Raw genomic sequence first — 21,006 nt, 5'->3', positions numbered from 1 at the left:
GCCAGCTGTACCCGCACACAGTGGCCGGGCACGGTTTCCATCCTTTTTACACTACTACAGTGTGGTGAGCGGCTTCAGAGGAGAGAGAGTTTTGTCACTACCCTTCCCTACGGCCACTTTCACGCATGCATTAGTTAGGCCACAAATCCATTTTGGACATTAATTTCTTTTATCTTTTATCTATTTACATTATAGATAACAGAATGTCAGAACACAAATGTGCATGAAGCCTTATTCTGCTACGTTTGCCTTACAGGGAACCTGTCATCTGATTCATGCTGAGCAAATTGTGGGCAACATGAATCAGAGTCAGGAATATATTGCTCTGAAATCCGCCATTATTTCAGAGAAAAGATACTTGAAAGATCCTGCCGGGGATCATAGCCGGAGACCAAACTAGTCCCGCGGTGATTGACAGGTCTCCCCCATATACACGAGGTTTCCCTGACAGATTGTTAAAGCTTATTTCTCTTAGAAACGCTCAATCGCGCAGCCAGGCTCTGATTCATGCTACCCACAATTTCCCATTTATACACTATGCTGCAGAGCAGTGTCAACGCACAGTTCGTGCTCCTTTAGAAGCACCTTTTAAATGCTGCTCGGCTAGATCGGTACACTGTAACCAATCAGTATACATTGCTTTCTGTGCCTGCTCTCTACTCTTGTGCTCAGACAAGGAATTTCTCATATAGAAACTATTGGAATATAGTGTACTGATCTCTTCTAAAGTAACATGTCTGGAGGCTAATTCCATAAAAAATAGTTTAGTTACTCTTTAAGCTTTACTTAGAGGATTATTCCGTGAAACGTGTGCAGTCTGTAGGGAGCCAGAATGATGTAACCCTGGGAGAGAAAGGGGACAATGAGCCGCATAATGGCCTTTTGTGCAATAAGTCGGTTTTGTATGAAATTACTCTGTAAGAGGTCACTGAAAAATGAAAACACTGCAAAAAAAAGTGCAGCAAGATGTCAGCTGTCAATCAAACACAAAAAATTAAACACTATTTCTGTAACACTTTATGTTCCCTAAATTTTTTAAAAATACCAGAAAACCTCATTTATTTTAACACAGGGGCTCATATTTATTGCCCTAGATTCTTACAATTAATAATAATAATAATCTTTATATATATTGCTGACATATTCCGCAGCGCTTTACATTATAGAGGGGACTTGTACATACACATTCAAGAAAAGAGGAGGGGGGAGAGGGAAGGTTAGGAGCTTGACACGCCGAGACGTGCATCTGTAAACCGTTGCAAATGAATGTAGCTGGTGGGTGCCGTACCTGCTGGTGATTTCAGCTGAAGTGGAAGAAAGAAAAAGGGAATATCCAGCACGTCCATCCAGTGTAAGTAAAATATCCAAAATTTATTGAAGCATTTTAAAAAACAATATTAAAAAAGAGAGAGAGAGAGACTCTCTCTGCCTAGGCAGAGAGAGTTTCTCTCTCTCTTTTTTAACCCCTTAGTGACGGAGCCAATTTTTTTAAATCTGACCAGTGTCCCTTTACAGTGGGGCAAAAAAGTATTTAGTCAGTCAGCAATAGTGCAAGTTCCACCACTTAAAAAGATGAGAGGCGTCTGTAATTTACATCATAGGTAGACCTCAACTATGGGAGACAAACTGAGAAAAAAAATTCAGAAAATCACATTGTCTGTTTTTTTATCATTTTTTTTGCATATTATGGTGGAAAATAAGTATTTGGTCAGAAACAAGCAATCTAGATTTCTGGCTCTCACAGACCTGTAACTTCTTCTTTAAGAGTCTCCTCTTTCCTCCACTCATTACCTGTAGTAATGGCACCTGTTTAAACTTGTTATCAGTATGAAAAGACACCTGTGCACACCCTCAAACAGTCTGACTCCAAACTCCACTATGGTGAAGACCAAAGAGCTGTCAAAGGACACCAGAAACAAAATTGTAGCCCTGCACCAGGCTGGGAAGACTGAATCTGCAATAGCCAACCAGCTTGGAGTGAAGAAATCAACAGTGGGAGCAATAATTAGAAAATGGAAGACATACAAGACCACTGATAATCTCCCTCGATCTGGGGCTCCACGCAAAATCCCACCCCGTGGGGTTAGAATGATCACAAGAACGGTGAGCAAAAATCCCAGAACCACGCGGGGGGACCTAGTGAATGAACTGCAGAGAGCTGGGACCAATGTAACAAGGCCTACCATAAGTAATACACTATGCCACCATGGACTCAGATCCTGCAGTGCCAGACGTGTCCCACTGCTTAAGCCAGTACATGTCCGGGCCCATCTGAAGTTTGCAAGAGAGCATTTGGATGATCCAGAGGAGTTTTGGGAGAATGTCCTATGGTCTGATGAAACCAAACTGGAACTGTTTGGTAGAAACACAACTTGTCGTGTTTGGAGGAAAAAGAATACTGAGTTGCATCCATCAAACACCATACCTACTGTAAAGCATGGTGGTGGAAACATCATGTTTTGGGGCTGTTTCTCTGCAAAGGGGCCAGGATGACTGATCCGGGTACATGAAAGAATGAATGGGGCCATGTATCGTGAGATTTTGAGTGCAAACCTCCTTCCATCAGCAAGGGCATTGAAGATGAAACGTGGCTGGGTCTTTCAACATGACAATGATCCAAAGCACACCGCCAGGGCAACGAAGGAGTGGCTTCGTAAGAAGCATTTCAAGGTCTTGGAGTGGCCTAGCCAGTCTCCAGATCTCAACCCTATAGAAAACCTTTGGAGGGAGTTGAAAGTCCGTGTTGCCAAGCGAAAAGCCAAAAACATCACTGCTCTAGAGGAGATCTGCATGGAGGAATGGGCCAACATACCAACAACAGTGTGTGGCAACCTTGTGAAGACTTACAGAAAACGTTTGACCTCTGTCATTGCCAACAAAGGATATATTACAAAGTATTGAGATGAAATTTTGCTTCTGACCAAATACTTATTTTCCACCATAATATGCAAATAAAATGTTAAAAAAACAGACAATGTGATTTTCTGGATTTTTTTTTCTCAGTTTGTCTCCCATAGTTGAGGTCTATCTATGATGTAAATTACAGACGCCTCTCATCTTTTTAAGTGGTGGAACTTGCACTATTGCTGACTGACTAAATACTTTTTTGCCCCACTGTATGTGGTAATAACTCTGGAACGCTTCAACAAATCCCAGTGATTTTGAGAATGTTTTTACGTGGCACATTATACTTTATGATAATGGTAAATTTAGGTTGATATGTTTTGTGTTTATTTATAAAAAAATATCAGAAATTTGAGAAAAATGTTAAAAAATTAGCAATTTTCAAACTTTGAATGATTATCCCTTTAATCCAGATAGTCATACCAAAGCAAAACATTAATAAATAACATTTCCCACATGTCTGCTTTACATCAGCACCATTTGTAACATTTTATTTTATTTTGTTAGCATTTTAGGAGGTTTAAAAACGTAGCAGTAATTTTTCATTTTTCAAGGAAATTTACAAAATTTATTTTTTTTAGGGACTTATCCATTTTTGAAGTGTCTTTAGGGGTCCCATATATTGGCAAATTCCCAAAAGTGATACCTTTGTAAAAACGGCACCCCCTAACATATTGAAAACTGCTGTCAGGTAATTTATTAACCCTTCAGGTGCTTTTCAGGAATTAATGCAAAGTGGCATGACAGAAATTAAAATGTGTATTTTTACCACCTAAATGTCTCTAACTTCTGAACAGGTTACAACAGCCATCAGACTCTAAGGCCGCTTTTTGGTCATGAATTGCCATGACAAACATCTGGACCACAAAATTATGATCTGAGGGCACCAATTGGGATAAAGAGGAAGCCCCCACACTCTGTTAACCATTTATAATGATGTAGTCACTATTGACAGCAGCATCTAAGGGGTTAAACAGATATGGAAGGTGCAAACACTGATCGTGGCTGATGCAGCAAGTTGTCAGCTATAGTGGACAGCCGACAGCTGCTGGATTGTCACCTGTATGGGGATGCTATTCTCTTATATCTCAGGTCAGTTAAAAGACGTATTGGCTGTCACTAAGGGGTTAATATTGTTTTTTAAAATGCTACAATAAATTTTGGATATTTTACTTACACTGGATGGACGTGCTGGATATTCCCTTTTTCTTTCTTCGACTTGTACATACAATAGGACATTACAGCATAACAATAATACAATAATTAAAGTGAAATAAGCCGCCCCTGCTCGTGAGAGCTTACAATCTACAATGAGGTGGGGGAGATACAAAGTACAGGTGTGTATTTACAGTGATGTATTTACAATGATGGTCCAGCCATCTTCAGGGGGTGGGGGATAGATGGAGATAGTGAATGGGCAACACACACAAACATAAAATAACTGATTAGGGAACGTGATAGGCCGCTATGAACAAATGTGTTTTGAGCGAGCGCCTAAAACTATGCAAATTGTGGATGGTCCTAATATCTTGGGGTAGAGCATTCCAGGGGACTGGCGCAGTGCAGGAGAAGTCTTGGAGTCGGGAGTGGGAGGTACGGATTAGTGCAGAGGTTAGTCGTAAGTCATTTGCAGAGCGCAGCGGTCGGCTAGGCCGATAGACAGAAATGAGGGAGGAGATGTAAGGGGGGCCGCACTGTGGAGAGCTTTGTGGGTGAGAACAGGGTCGGACTGGGGCACCGGGACACCGGAGAATCCTCCGGTGGGCCCCACCCCCAGCCCCTGCCTCCTTCATTTGTGCCTGCCCTGCATCATGCTCACAGCATGCACCCAGCAGTGCGCATGGTATTATAGCCCAGCGGCTGGCAGACTGCACAGGTGATGGGAAGTGCAGGAGCAGCTCCTTCACATCACCTGCTGCCGCTGCCATTCCTCTGCCAGGAGAGCGGTGTGTGCCGACCCTCACTTCAGCCAGCACAGTCAGAGGAACAGCGGACTGTGAGGCTGAGAGGAGACAGCACACCACAACTGACCCGCAGTCACCTGTCTCCTGTGTGCTGCGACTCTCTGCTCCTCTTCTACAAAGCCCTGGGCAGCAGTGTAAACGCTGATTGGCTGCAATTCAGCCAATCAGCGTTAGTTTTCTTTGTGCGAGCTCACAGCACAGCTCAGTGATTGGTCAGCAGTCCTGCCCAAGCAGCAGTGGAGCAGAGGGAGTCTGATGGCTGCAGTCAGTGTGACTGTAAGTAAATAACTCTATGATGCCGGCACCCTGAGTAGATCTCCGGCCACACAGGCAGTTAGGGGAGGGGGCCCCATGCATCCTAAAGGTGACACAGGGGAGGGGGTCCACAGTGATATTCTAATTTTCTTGTGGGCCCCCTCCCCTATTGTGTCAACCACCTCTATTTTAGGGTATGTGCACACGTATTCTGGTCCTCTGCGGATTTTTCTGCAGCGGATTTGATAAATCCGCAGTGGAAAACCGCTGCGGATTTATCGCCAATTTACCGCGGTTTTTCTGCGTTTTCCACTGCGGTTTTACAACTGCGATTTTCCATAAGGGCAGTTGTAAAACCGCTGCGGAAAACACAGAAAGAAGTGACATGCTGCGGAATGTAAACCACTGCGTTTCTGCGCGTTTTTTTCTGCAGCATGGGCACAGCGTTTTCTGTTTCCCATAGGTTTACATGGTACTGTAAACGCATGGGAAATTCCTGCTGACCCGCAGCTGCGGAAGCGCTGCGGATCGGCAGCAAAATCCGCATCGTGTGCACGTACCCATACTGTGGCTCCCCTTTCACTCTCTGAGCAGGCCCATAGGAAATTAGAGGTGAAATAGTGGGGGAGGGGGCCACAAGAAAATAGAGATGAAACAGTGGGGGAGGGGGCCCATAGGATATTGGGTGACACAGTGGGGGAGGGGGCCCATAGGATACTGGGTGACACAGTGGTGAAGGGGGTCCTCAGGTGATTAACACCTTTACGACATCTGCCTTACATGTATGGCGCATGTTAAATGCCAGTGTCAATCTCTGACTGCAGCATATAACGCCAGCATGCGTGCGTATCATTCTCTCACCCATTGGTGCCCATGAGGTGATCGTGGGTCGCCAATGGGTTCTAATGACAGCCAGGGGTCTTCTTCCTGTAGCCGAGCTTTAAAGGAGACCATAATTTCTTCTATATGCAGGGATGTTGTGGCATCACTGTATATAATAGCACATGCGATCGGATGATCGCATCTTCATGTCCTCGAAGGCTATGTGCACATGTTACGGATTAGGCTTAGGAATTTCTGGTACGGATTCTGCCTCTCCTGGAAGAAAACACACCTGCGGATTTGTCGCATTTTTTTTGTGCGGTACCGCAGCGTTTTTTGTGTGTTTTTGCTGCGGTTTTCTTGCAGATTTGCTGCGGTTTTTACCTCTGCGGTTTTCTATAATGGAATGGGTACAAAAACGCTGCAGGTTCACAAAAAAGAAGTGACATGCTACTTCTTTTAAACCGCAGCGTTTCCGCAGCGGATTTTCCGCAAAGTGTGCACAGCAATTGCGGATCTGCAGCATTTCTGCACTGCATAAAATGCTGCGGATCCGCAGAGAATCCGCAACATGTGCACATAGCCTAAGGGGGCTAACTGTACCAGTGAAAGTTATAACAAATGATGAAAACATTACATCTATCCCAAAATCGTACTAATAAAAACAATGTCTCGCCCCCAACAGAAAGCTTCCCTGTGTGTAATAAAATACGCAGCAGTCGTCGTCTTCTGCTGCTGTGTCGTTGCTTCTGTCTTCTTCATTGTAGTGGTATATGGCCACCGGTAAGTATTTTACTACATACACTGGACCTACATTACTGCTCTCCTGCGTGGTGTAGTATATAGAGGATCTGTCAGCTCTCCTGTGTGGTGTAGTATATAGAGGATCTGTCAGATCTCCTGTGTGGTGTAGTATATAGAGGATCTGTCAGCTCTCCTGTGTGGTGTACTATATAGAGGATCTGTCAGCTCTCCTGTGTGGTGTAGTATATAGAGGATCTGTCAGCTCTCCCGTGTGGTGTAGTATATAGAGGATCTGTCAGCTCTCGTGTGTGGTGTAGTATATAGAGGATCTGTCAGCTCTCCTGTGTGGTGTAGTATATAGAGGATCTGTCAGCTCTCCTGTGTGATGTAATATATAGAGGATCTGTCAGCTCTCCCGTGTGGTGTAGTATATAGAGGATCTGTCAGCTCTCGTGTGTGGTGTAGTATATAGAGGATCTGTCAGCTCTCCTGTGTGGTGTAGTATATAGAGGATCTGTCAGCTCTCCCGTGTGGTGTAGTATATAGAGGATCTGTCAGCTCTCCCGTGTGGTGTGGTATATAGAGGATCTGTCAGCTCTCCTGTGTGATGTAATATATAGAGGATCTGTCAGCTCTCCCGTGTGGTGTAGTATATAGAGGATCTGTCAGCTCTCCTGTGATGATGTAGTATATAGAGGATCTGTCAGCTCTCCTGTGTGGTGTAGTATATAGAGGATCTGTCAGCTCTCCCGTGTGGTGTAGTATATAGAGGATCTGTCAGCTCTCCTGTGTGGTGTAGTATATAGAGGATCTGTCAGCTCTCCTGTGTGGTGTAGTATATAGAGGATCTGTCAGCTCTCCTGTGTGGTGTAGTATATAGAGGATCTGTCAGCTCTCCTGTGTGGTGTAGTATATAGAGGATCTGTCAGCTCTCCTGTGTGGTGTAGTATATAGAGGATCTGTCAGCTCTCCTGTGTGGTGTAGTATATAGAGGATCTGTCAGCTCTCCTGTGTGGTGTAGTATATATAGGATCTGTCAGCTCTCCTGTGTGGTGTAGTATATATAGGATCTGTCAGCTCTCCTGTGTGGTGTAGTATATATAGGATCTGTCAGCACTCGTGTGTGGTGTGGTATATAGGATCTATCCTGTGTGGTATTTTTAAACTGCAAGGTGGGCCCCAAGAATGATTTTTCTCTGGTGGGCCCAAGGTACTCCAGTCCAACGCTGGGTGATAACAAGTACTTTCAATTATTTCCTGTAATGAATGGGCAGCCAGTGTAACGACTGGCGAAGAGCGGATGCGTCCGAGTAATGACTAGCCAGATGGATGACCCTAGCTGCTGCATTAAGGATGGACTGGAGAGGGGAACGTCGAGTGAGGGGGAGGCCAATTAATAGAGCATTGCAGTAGTCCAGGCAGGAGTAGATCAGGGCGACAGTGAGGGTTTTTATTGTTACCATGGTGAGAAAAGGGCGGATTCTAGAGATGTTCTTTAGGTGTAAGCGGCACGAGAGGGCAAGAGATTGTATATGGGAGATGAAGGAGAGATCGTAGTCAAACATAACACCAGACAGCGCGCCTGCTGCTGGGGTGTTATTATGGTGCCACCCACAGAGAGGGAAACGTCAGATTTAGGGAGGTTAGCAGATGGCGGGATCAGAAGAAGTTCAGTTTTGGAGAGGTTGAGTTTCAGATAGAGAGCGGACATGATGTTGGAGACTGCGGACAGACAGTCAGTGGCGTTCTGTAGTACAGGGGAGGTAAGGTCAGGGATGACATGTACAACCCCTGGCAAAAATTATGGAATCACCGGCCTTGCAGGATGTTCAATCAGTTGTTTAATTTTGTAGAAAAAAAGCAGATCACAGAAATGGCACAAAACTAAAGTCATTTCAAACGGCAACTTTCTGGCTTTAAGAAACACTAAAAGAAATCAAGAACAAAAAATGTGGTAGTCAGTAATGGTTACTTTTTTTTTAACCAAGCATAGGCGGAAAATTATGGAATCACTCAATTCTGAGGAACATCCTCCAAGGCCGGTGATTCCATAATTTTTGCCAGAGGTTGTATAGTTGTGTGTCATTAGCGTAAAGATGGTACTGAAAGCCAAATCTGCTGATGGTCTGTCCCATTGGGGCAGTGTAGAGGGAGAAGAAAAGGGGGCCAAGGACTGAGCCCTCAGGTACCCCGACAGTGAGAGCAAGAGGAGATGAAGTGGAGCCAGCGAACAGAACACTGAAGGAGTGGTCAGAAAGATAGGAGGAGAACCAGGAGAGAGCAGTGTCCTTAATTCCTAGTGACTGGAGCCTAGAGAGTAGGAGAAGGTGGTCAACAGTGTCGAAAGCTGCAGAGATGTCGAGAAGAATGAGCAGAGAGTGATCACCGTTAGATTTTGCTGTCAGGTCATTGGTCACTTTGATGAGTGCAGTTTCTACGTTACAGACAAGAGACAAATGGCAAGCTAGTAAGCCCAATATGGAACCTGGAAACACTCAGTCTAAGGCCGGCGTCACACTCAGCGTATAAAAATACGGTCCGTAATTTACGGCCATAATACGCAGAAAAGTCTCCAAAATAGTGGTCCGTAACTCCTCCGTAGGCAGGGTGTGTCAGCGTATTTTGCGCATGGCATCCTCCGTATGTAATCCGTATGGCATCCGTACTGCGAGATTTTCTCGCAGGCTTGCAAAACCGACATACGGACAAACAATGGATCCATGTTCTCAACAAATCATAAAAACATATATACTGTCTATATATATATATATATATATATATATATATGTCAGTAGACACATATGTATATATATTAATATTTCATTCAGCGCTAGATAGCTTTAAAGCCGGTAATTCAATTGCCGGCTTTTGCTATCTCCTTCCTAAACCCGACATGATATGAGACATGGTTACATACAGTAAACCATCTCATATCCCCATTTTTTTTGCATATTCCACACTACTAATGTTAGTAGTGTGTATGTGCAAAATTTGGGCTGTCTAGCTATTAAAATAAAGGGTTAAATGGCGGAAAAAATTGGCGTGAGCTCCCGCGTAATTTTCTCCGCCACAGTAGTAAAGCCAAACTAAACAAGAAAAAAGAATGGACTATAGAAAGGCTCGCACAACAAAATATAGAAAAGTAACAAAATAATGTTTATTCAAACACCACAACAACAAACATGATAAAAACATCTAAAATACAGAACCATACAATGACACCCCTATACAGGGGGGTGTCATTGTATGGTTCTGTATTTTAGATGTTTTTATCATGTTTGTTGTTGTGGTGTTTGAATAAACATTATTTTGTTACTTTTCTATATTTTGTTGTGCGAGCCTTTCTATAGTCCATTCTTTTTTCTTGTTTAGTTTGTTATCCATTACATTGGACTTGGCTCTGCACACTTTGGATTCTCTTTACAGCTAGAGTGCACCCTTTCTTTATATACTATATGTCTAGAGTAGTAAAGCCAGTGACTAAGGGCAGATATTAATAGCTTGGAGAGGGTCAATGGTTATTGCCCCCCCTCCCCCCCCGGCTAAAAACATCTGCCCCAGCCACCCCAGAAAAGGCACATCTGGAAGATGCGCCTATTTTGGCACTTGGCCACTCTCTTCCCATTCCCGTGTAGCGGTGGGATATGGGGTAATGAAGGGTTAATGTCACCTTGCTATTGTAAGGTGACATTAAGCCAGATTAATAATGGAGAGGCGTCATTTCTGACACCTATCCATTATTAATCCAATTGTATGAAAGGGTTAAAAAACACACACACACATTATTACAAAGTATTTTAATGAAATAAACACACAGGTTGTTTTAATATTTTATTGCTCTCTCAATCCACCTCAAGACCCTCGCTCTGTAACAAAGGAAAAATAAAAAAAACAACAATATACATACCTTCTGTTGATCTGTAACGTCCCACGATGTAAATCCATCTGAAGGGGTTAATTTTTTTTACAGGCAGGAGCTCTGCTAATGCAGCTGTGCTCGTGCCTGTAAAACCCCAGATGTGCCTTTTCTGGGGTGGCTGGGAGCAGATGTTTTAGCCAGGGGGGGGGGGGCAATAACCATTGACCCTCTCCAGGCTATTAATATCTGCCCTTAGTCACTGGCTTTACTACTCTGGTGGAGAAAATTACGCGGGAGCCCACGCCAATTTTTTCCGCCATTTAACCCTTTATTTTAATAGCTAGACAGCCCAAATTTTGCGCATACACACTACTAACATTAGTAGTGTGGAATATGCAAAAAAATGGGGATATGAGATGGTTTACTGTATGTAACCATGTCTCATATCATGTCGGGTTTAGGAAGGAGATAGCAAAAGCCGGCAATTGAATTACTGGCTTTAAAGCTATCTCGCGCTGGATGAAATATTAATACGAGGGGCGATCCAAAAGTAATGATAATCAATACTAAACACAATGAATATAGTAAAAAAATAAATTTATTTTTCTACATAGTCTCCTAACAAGTCTATACATTTAGTCCATCTCTTTTCTAAACTTAGAATTCCCTTCGAAAAAAATTCTTGATCTTGACCCTCTCTTCGATCTGCCAATACAACTTCTTCAACTTTTTCCACGTTTTCTTCATTGAGGGACGTGGATGGGCGTCCTTCACGATGGTTATTTTCCGTCGATGTTCTTCCCAGCTTAAATTCCTTGGCCCAGCATGCAATTGTGGAATATGGAGGAGAAGAGTCCCCCAATGTTTCCACCAAGTCGCTGTGTATGTCTTTGGTAGTCATTTTTTTTCAAGCAGAGGTATTTGATGACAGCTCTGAGCTTGTTTTTTTCCATTTTGATGTTCACTCCTCGGCAGTGTAAAATAATATATAATAAAAATAATAATATAATATATGCAGAGATCAGCTCTGAGCTCTATCTAGTGTGTGCATGTCAGCTATCCTGAGGACCTTGGCTTACGCATCTGTTGTTTGTATGTCAAAACTAATGAGTGGAGCTGTCAAACTGTATCTATATGTGGATTGCTTAGGTTACCCGTAACTAAGACAAAATATATTTAAGATGTACCATGAGGTAATGTAAAGGGTGGTAATGTAAAGAGCCAATGTAAGTTTGCAAAATGTTAGGCTTTACTAATATGGTATGAGCTATGAATATGGTACCAGGTAGATCACCTTATGTGGTTAAGAGGTAGGAAAAGATAGTAACCAATGGAAGTCTATGGGTCAAAAGAGTATATAAGGGTAGACCCAGCACCAGTAGGGGGCAGACTTTCTCATTCCATGAGAATACTCCACATGGACCACATCATGCCTCAAAGACATACGTAAGACCTATGCTTAATTTTTCTCTGATAATATAATACTTGATTTGTGTGCTATGGACTTATAAACTGACTTTTTCTTCAATTTTATAATGAATTTTTGAATGGACATTAAATAAGACTTGTTTTATCCACACAATTCAATTTTGCTTATTTTTCCTATTCTCATCGTATTACTTACAAAAATAAGGAACGGTTACTTTTTCTAACATTTTGGCGAGCCTTAAGCCAGATCTGATTTTTTTGTGCTTTTCGGTGGAATTCCACCCCTTGTACAGGGGGGAAGGGAAGTTTTGCTAAACACCTGTTGTTCAAGGCGCAGAAATTCCACTATATCACGTCACAAGAGTCAGAAGGGCCTACAGAGGAGTGAGGATTCGTGTCTCCAGAAAGCTGCACGTCTCATCCAGTCGGCAGATCAGTGAAAAGACACAGAGGACCATCCATTGACGGTCGGATCATTCCAGGAGGAAAAAGATATTCCTTAGGTGAGAAAATGGAGTTTATTCATGAATATTCTAAGAAAAGTAATATACAGTTTAAGTTTGTTCATAGCCATACAGATTCACAATTATGGTCTAGTTTGTATAGTCAATGTGAAACAGAGAATCTTAAAATTGATAAAAAGTTTTTTTCAGTAAAAAAGTTACAAAGGAAGCTTCAAAATGTCATGCATATGGTCCGAGTATACAATAATTTAGTTTTTGAAAAAACTAACACACAACCACATGAGATATGTACTGTCACACAAGGCACTGGTCATACTGACACACAAGGTGACACACACGAATCTGACAAGGATTACTTTGATTGTCCAAATTGTTTAATATTGTCAGAACATATTGAACAATTGGAAGATCAGATTGATGTTCGAACAGAATTATTGTCCAAATTGAGACAAGATATAAAAAAGGCTTCTGTTCTTACACGATCAAAAGAATATGAGGACAATGCCACTGCATCATTTGTCCCTGATACACAAGATTTGGATGAAACGGTAGATATTCAGGCAGAAGAATTACAACGGAAACAATTCCATGACAGAGCAGCACGCATTAATCTGAAAATACACGATCAGTTAATGAAAATTGTAAAAGACATTCCAAACTTCAATGACAAGATGGATGCCTTTTATAATGCCGATATTTTTGAATCGAATACAGACAAATACAATCTTAATGATGAACAAAAAAATAAGATATTCAAAGTATGGTTACCCTCACATATGGGAAAAAGGTTACAGACCACACTCAGATTGAATGAGGAGCATGAGCAGATTCATAGTACTAGAGAAGACAGACTTAGGCAATTAAATTTATTCTTTACGGGAGAGTCTACCCCGACAGCTGAAATTCTGGAATCATTACGTACTAATATTAATGAGGATCCATTTGCATTTTTGGTAAAATTTGAGCAGGCCTATAGAATGGTGATGGAAATTGGGCCTAATCAGGAGCCAACATCCATGATCAGATTTTTTGTAAAAAAGTTCAAATATTTGGATCCTGCCTCAGAACAGATGGCTAGTACTCAGCCATCATTGCAAGAAGCAACAGTTTTTATCGACAGAGTAAGGAGATCCATGAAACAAAATCAGGTGAAAGCCAAAATAGCGGTAGTCCATGAGAAAGAAGATAGCCAGTTGAAACCTAGACCTACAGTAACCTTCCAGAGCAGAGATTATGTAGATCATAGAGGTAGAAATACTACACAAAGGAACAATATTCATTGTTATTTCTGTGGTATACCTGGACACTTAAAGTGGCAGTGCAGAAAATTCTTGAGAGCAGAATCAGAGTCAGGTACACAAGGGACAGAAAAACTTGGAAGGGAAAACGGACTCATGCCAAAACTATCCACTAGGCCTTCTGCACCTCCATTACAATCAAATGCACCCACTCACACTGACAACAGACAAACGCAGTCACCATATGCACCATTAATCAGACAGATCAGAGAGATGACAGTGAAGGAGACGGAGTCCAGAAATAGAACTCCAAGTGCTTTTAATAAGGACATTGGACTTCTCCCGTCTCCTCCATCTTTCTGACAATCACAGACAATTCCTACACCTCATCCATTGGAATTTGTGGCTCGAGTGACATTAGATGATTGTGGGAGACCTTTTATCAAGGTAAATCTAGCAGGACAGACTGTTGTATTTCTGATTGATACAGGAGCCCAATTAAGCGTAACAAATCTTGATTTGAAGTTACAACCAGATTCACCAGTTTGTACAATTGTTGGTTTTAGTGGAAAAGGTGGAACTAAAGCGACCTTAGTTACGGATGTGACATTGGAAATACCTAGTTCTTTCAAAACAACAATTGACATTTGGTATTGTCGTGATTCTGAAAATATACTTGGCACAGATTTTATGCAGAAATTTGGATGGGTTGTTGATCTAGGGAATCAAGTGATTTGGAAAGATTCTAATGGTTGTAAACCTGTAGTCATTGATCCTAGTGATTATAGCCATGTTGGAAGTATTTGCTTAAATGATGTTGTGTCAGCAGATCACCTGTGGCCTGAAACTGGTGGTGATGAGGTATTGACAGAAATTGTACAGCTTTTTCCTTCTCTTTGGGCTCAGTTCAGGAATGAAGTGGGTTTGATGAAAAATGTCATTGTGAATGTCGAGGGAAAAGATGCACCCCCTCAGCGTCAGTATAAATTGCCTCCAGAATCAATTGAGTCTATGTCAAAGATCATACAGGAATTGTTAAAACAAGGTGTCATCCGCAAGGCTAATTCTGTCAGTAACAATCCTTTGTGGTGTGTCTTGAAATCTGATGGTTCTTATCGAATGATATTGGATTTGCGGATGTTTAACAAACATACTCCCAATGTAGCACCCATTGTTGCAGATACTCATGACATGATGTCAAGGCTGAATGCAAAGGCCAAATATTTCTCTGTACTGGACATCAGTAATGGTTTTTTCAGCATACCTCTTGAAAAGAGTTGTCAGTATAAGTTTGCATTTACTTTCTTGGATGAGCAATATTTGTTCTGCAGGCTACCTCAAGGGGCGCATTTGTCACCCAGTGTGTTCCATCAGGCATTGGCAAAGGTATTATCTAAATTTTCGAGACCTGATTGTATTTTGCAGTATGTGGATGATATCCTATTGTCTACTGAGGACAAAGAGTCAAATGTTTCACTTCTGAAAGAATTGTTTGAGCTGCTGCATGATGCAGGATTGAAATTGAACAATAAAAAGGTCAAATTGATGCAGACTGAGGTCAGATTTTTAGGAGTGTTGTTGAGTCCAGGAAAAAGACAGCCACTGCAGGAAAGAATAGAGGCAATTGCTTCTCTACCAGTTCCAACATCACACAAGGCAGTGAGACATTTTTTGGGTCTTATAAACTTTTCAAGGGACTTCATTGAAAATTTTGCAGACAAGGCCAGGCCTTTGTACGATCTTCTAAAAGGTGAAAATAGTGATTACTTTGGTCCCTGGGGTGATGAACAACAAACCTCATTTGAACAATTGAAAATGAATTTACAAACTGCACCTGCTTTGTCCACAGTAGATCCTTCGGCTCCATTTGCTTTGCAAGTGCACACATCAGAGACTTCTGTGTCTGCTGTGCTGCTACAGTTGCAGGGAGAAGAGTGGAGAATTTTGGGCTACTTTTCTAAACTTCTCTCACCTGTTGAAAGAGGTTTTGAGACATGTGCAAGACACCTGGTAGGTGTGTACTTTGCAGTCAAAGCAACTGAACACATTGTTGGGTTCAACAAAATCACTTTGCAAACTCCTCATTCTACACTAAAACTTCTCTTTGAGAATAATATCCCAGGTGTGTCACATCAGAGATTTGCTCATTGGTTATTGTCATTGTCTCCCAAACGAATTGAGGTAGATTATAAAGCCAAATATGTTCTTCCTCAACTGATGCAATATGAAGGACAAACTCATGATTGTTTACAGTCTTTTCAGGATCCTAGTCCATCGCTTTTCAGGAGGAAGGCAGAGGCAACTGATGAACCAATTTTTGTAGATGGTTCCAGATTCTATGCAGATGGACACTATTATTCAGGATATGCCATTTTTTATCCCAAAAGAGAACAGGTTGTAAAACACAAATTACCAAGTCATTTTTCAGCTCAAAGGGCAGAGCTAGAAGCAGTAAAAATGGTGCTACAGCTGAACGAAGCTGACGATCGGTGTCCCATTGTAATCTACAGTGATAGCTCCTATGTTGTTAGATCACTGACAGATTATCTGCCAGTTTGGGAAAAAAGAGGCTATGTAGATTCTTCTAATAAGACTCTTGTACATAGTGACACACTGAAAACAATCTTTGAGATAGCATCAAAAACCCCTAATGGTTTTGCTATTGTTAAAGTTCCTGCCCATAAAAAATCTGATGACGAATTATCTGTTGGAAATGCCACCGCAGATAGGTTAGCCAAAGAGGCAGCCCTGACAGGAGAAGAAGTGTTTCAATCCGAACTTCTCGAGGTTAGAGCAGTTCAAAGAACAGACACGCATATCCCTTCTTTTGCGGAAGAACAAGAAAGAGACAAATCTCTTGTTGCTTCCCGGGTTGATCCAAAACCTCCCTTTGTTTGTGAAAACGGGGTTTTGTGTCATGACTTAAACGGGGAGTTGCGTCCTGTTGTACCAAAACATCTACAGGCCGAGTTTACAAAATATAATCATGAAAGCTTGGGTCATTTGGGTCAGCAGAAATTGTTAGACATTCTCAGAGAGAAATTTTACTGGGAAAAAATGGAAGAGACAGTACAAGGTGTTGTCCAATCATGTCTCATTTGTGCCCAAATTAATCCAAGACCAAAAGGACAGAAACCGCCATTACTCCGAACCGCACCTGCAGATGGTCCATGGTCTACACTACAAATTGACTACATTGGTCCGCTACCATCAGGTAAAAATGGTCTCAGGTATGCATTGGTAGTAGTAGATGTTTTTTCTAAATAGGTTGAAATTTTACCTGTCAGAAAAGATGATGCTTTGTCTACAGCTAGAGCATTAGTTAACCATGTCTTTTGTACTTGGGGGATCCCAAGAATTATCTCCTCCGATAGAGGAAGTCACTTTACAGGAAAAATCATGCAAGCCGTTTGTACTATTCTAGGGGTACAACAACAGTTCCATGTACCCTACCATCCACAGTCTGCTGGTATTGTGGAAAGGATGAATAGAACAATAAAATCCAGAATTGCCAAGATGCTATTGGACAAAGGCAATACTTGGGTTGATGCCGTACCTTTTGTATTGTTGAGTGTGAGAGGAACAACTTCTTCCACAACTCAGTTTACTCCTTTTGAACTAATGACAGGAAGAAAAATGCCATTGATTTTTCCACATGAACCATTTTTGTCCACACCTCAAAAAGATGCTGTTGCAAGGTCCAAATGGTTGCAATTGTTGCAGGAAAATTTGAAAACGATTCTTCCACATGCTGCATCAAGAATGCAGAGAATGGAGCCACCATATGAGTCCAAATTCAAAAAAGGGGCTCAGGTGATGATCAAAACTTTCAGGAAGAATGGTCCTTGGGAAAGTAACTGGGAAGGTCCCTTTGAGATTATTGAAACCATGGGACGAGTTATGATTCTTGTCCAACGAGCATCTAATGCGGTCAAAAATACCCGCAGACAACAAAAAGTGTGGGTACATGTCGATCAATGCAAATTGTATATTGCAAAATAATGATACTGCATTTCTTTTAGGAAGAAATGGATTCCAATAAGAGCTGGAATACGAAACACCATGGCCTTGATGGAAGGGAATCAACACCAATCCTTCAGGAGAAGACGACATTTCCCAAGAAAAGCTACTATCTGATGGGAATCACATTTCTGCTGCTATGTACTATTTCAACGGTGATCTACGCAGAAGATATCTTGCATCGTGGAACCAACATTAGTGAAGTAAATGAACCTTTTGAAAGAACTCTACATTCGAGGAAACCAAGAGGATCGAGTCTACAAAACTTAATAGACGAAGACATACCGGACAATTCAGTAGATATTACCGGAAACATTTGCATGCGTTATGGTGCAAAATGCTGTATTGAGCTACACTTCATACATGACACTGACATAATATTACATGCTACCACAGGACCTAAGACTGGGTTTATACAGTTACAAGGAGATTATGTACACAATAATAAGACAGGCACATGGGAATGTAACCCTACAGATGTGTTATTCTGGAATATAGAGATAAAGGGTGAAGAAAAAGCTGTGTGGTCAGGTGATATTACAAATGATATGATCGCAAAAGGGAAGTTTGGAACATCCAAAACAGATATTTGGTTAAAGACACAACTTTTTGGGAAAATTTTAGATCCTTCATTACTTTCTATTACAGAGGGAGATGAAGATTGGGTAAAAACATGGAACTTTCAGATAACTAGAGAACCAGTACAAGTACAGGTATCTGTAATTTTTACAGTAACAAATACTATAGTTCCAGAAGTAAGGGTTACACCACAAACAGTACACAGTCAAGAAAATATGTCTCCTTTGTCATTAAAATGCAACACAAGGTTAGAGTTACCTTCGGAATCTCTGTTAACATGGACCAAAGATAGATTATTTTTGGGAAGTTTTTCAAATGGTCCAACAAATGTTATACACAGAGGTCAATCCGGTAATGTGAGATGGTTGAATAAGAATTTTGTTTTTTCTGTAGATAATCCATCTCCTAAGGATTCTGGACTTTACCAATGTTGCGTTTTAACGAAAAATAATTACAAACAATGTAAAGATGTAAATGTGAATATATGGTCAGCAGTAGATAATGTATGCACACAGACAAGATTTCAACCATCTACTCCTTTCCAAATTAACCAATTTCAATCTAAACCTCTATTACGAGAAGGAGTGTTTATGACTGTGATATGGACTTTTAACATGTCTAATTGGAAAATCTCTTCTAGATATCCCCAGTGTCAATCACATCTCATTAACATGGAAATGGGAATAGAACAATGGTTTGGGAAAAGAACCCCAGCACAAGTTAGAAGTAAGAGGGGAGTGTTAGAAGGTATTTTGGGGGGATTAGGAACAGTAGGAAGTCTAATTAACACTATGGACATACATACACTTAAATCAGATTTGGAAAATGTGGGATATATTGGCGGTACAGGAATAAAGATTCAGAAAAGTTTGAATCAAGTCCTTGAGAAGATGGTTCTGAACACTGCTGCTGTATTGGGGTCTTCCTTGTCACATCTACAGGATGCTACTTTAGCATTGATAGAAAGTGAACAGGAATCCCAAGTGGCCAAAACGTGTCTAGAAATTCAGATTGAATATTCCACCAATCTGAAAATGATTGCACAAGCATTACAAAGTGGAATTACACCTTTAGGACTAATGAGGAATTTGTCTACAGAATATAATTTTGCATTAAATCATACAGATTTGTGGGTAAATAAGTGGTTAGGATGTGAACAGGACATTTGTGTAGGAACATCACTGATTCCAGTTTCGGGAAGAGAAGAAACCCTGGTTCCTATAGCTGTTCTGGGAATTCCTGTTAGTCGTACACAATTGCTATATTATCAATTACAGTACACAGATTTTGCATTTGACGGTACAAACACTGAACAAGTAGACATTTCCTCATGCTTAAATTTTGTTTCTAAGGTAATGTGTTTACCTGGACAGGATAAAGTCATTTACCATTCATGTTTCCATAATCATACCTCATGTCATGCCAGAGTTGAGAATGTGCACACGATCCATGACTTGGTAACACCAGTAAGCGCTAATAAGATTTGTTTCCAGGTTATGTCAGAAAAAGAAGTTGTTTCTGCATTCTTTTCATCTTGTGTACATACTGAAAATCTGACAATAGGTTTATATTGTATTGAGGGAAATGTGAAAACTCTCAAAGAAGGAAGGAAGTGTTAATATTACGTCAATAGGTTCAAGGAATCTAAAAATCCTTCCAATACAGTTCAATTTGTCTCAAATAAATAATTTTCCTTGGAATATGTGGACAAATGAGATAAAGAAAGACAAGGGTTTGTTAACAAAACAGCTAAAAGAAGCTGAAATTGTATTCAGACATGAGCAAGGGAATCTAAATGATATTGAACATGAATGGACGAGTATGTCAGGCTCATCTTGGTGGAAAAATTTAGGAAAATCAGTAAATAGTTGGTCACAGTCTTCAGCGAAAATGGCAGTAGGAAATGTATTATCTAATCCGATTGTTATTATATTTATTATAGTTTTGCTGTGTATCATATATCAAATAATTATTATGTGTAAAATTAAGAATATTTACAAAAAGATAAAGATAGAAATGAAAAAGGAGGATGATATTTTGAGAGAAATGCTAAAAAGAAAAATATAATCTTTGATTTAATTTTATTTTAGACTCCAAAATTTAGATGACATTCAAAGCAGATGTTGATACAAGGTTTTCAGAATAAAGAATGAATGTGATACGAATGGTGAGAGAAAGAGTTTAGGATTGATTATGATATTTCTCAAATCATAATCAGGGGGGAATGTAAAATAATATATAATAAAAATAATAATATAATATATGCAGAGATCAGCTCTGAGCTCTATCTAGTGTGTGCATGTCAGCTATCCTGAGGACCTTGGCTTACGCATCTGTTGTTTGTATGTCAAAACTAATGAGTGGAGCTGTCAAACTGTATCTATATGTGGATTGCTTAGGTTACCCGTAACTAAGACAAAATATATTTAAGATGTACCATGAGGTAATGTAAAGGGTGGTAATGTAAAGAGCCAATGTAAGTTTGCAAAATGTTAGGCTTTACTAATATGGTATGAGCTATGAATATGGTACCAGGTAGATCACCTTATGTGGTTAAGAGGTAGGAAAAGATAGTAACCAATGGAAGTCTATGGGTCAAAAGAGTATATAAGGGTAGACCCAGCACCAGTAGGGGGCAGACTTTCTCATTCCATGAGAATACTCCACATGGACCACATCATGCCTCAAAGACATACGTAAGACCTATGCTTAATTTTTCTCTGATAATA

General features: G+C 40.8%; 1 protein-coding gene across 1 annotated transcript; it reads left to right on the top strand.

Moving 5' to 3' along the window:
* The first annotated feature begins 11,085 nt into the window (after window positions 1-11,085).
* On the top strand, window positions 11,086-19,896 carry LOC138666348 (uncharacterized). The gene is made up of 2 exons (XM_069754576.1): window positions 11,086-12,479; window positions 17,701-19,896. Exon 2 carries the CDS (start codon window positions 17,707-17,709, stop codon window positions 19,894-19,896), a length of 2,190 nt encoding a protein of 729 aa, XP_069610677.1. The 5' UTR covers window positions 11,086-12,479; window positions 17,701-17,706.
* The last annotated feature ends 1,110 nt before the right edge of the window (window positions 19,897-21,006 follow it).

The sequence above is a fragment of the Ranitomeya imitator genome, chromosome 2, assembly GCF_032444005.1.
Source record: "Ranitomeya imitator isolate aRanImi1 chromosome 2, aRanImi1.pri, whole genome shotgun sequence".
In the NCBI taxonomy this organism is placed as follows: domain Eukaryota; kingdom Metazoa; phylum Chordata; class Amphibia; order Anura; family Dendrobatidae; genus Ranitomeya; species Ranitomeya imitator.
This window is presented reverse-complemented; position numbering and strand designations above follow the sequence as displayed.

Bases quoted from the DNA above. Each gene is read 5' to 3' on its own strand.
- LOC138666348 (XM_069754576.1), top strand. From the start codon at position 17,707: ATGGATTCCAATAAGAGCTGGAATACGAAACACCATGGCCTTGATGGA.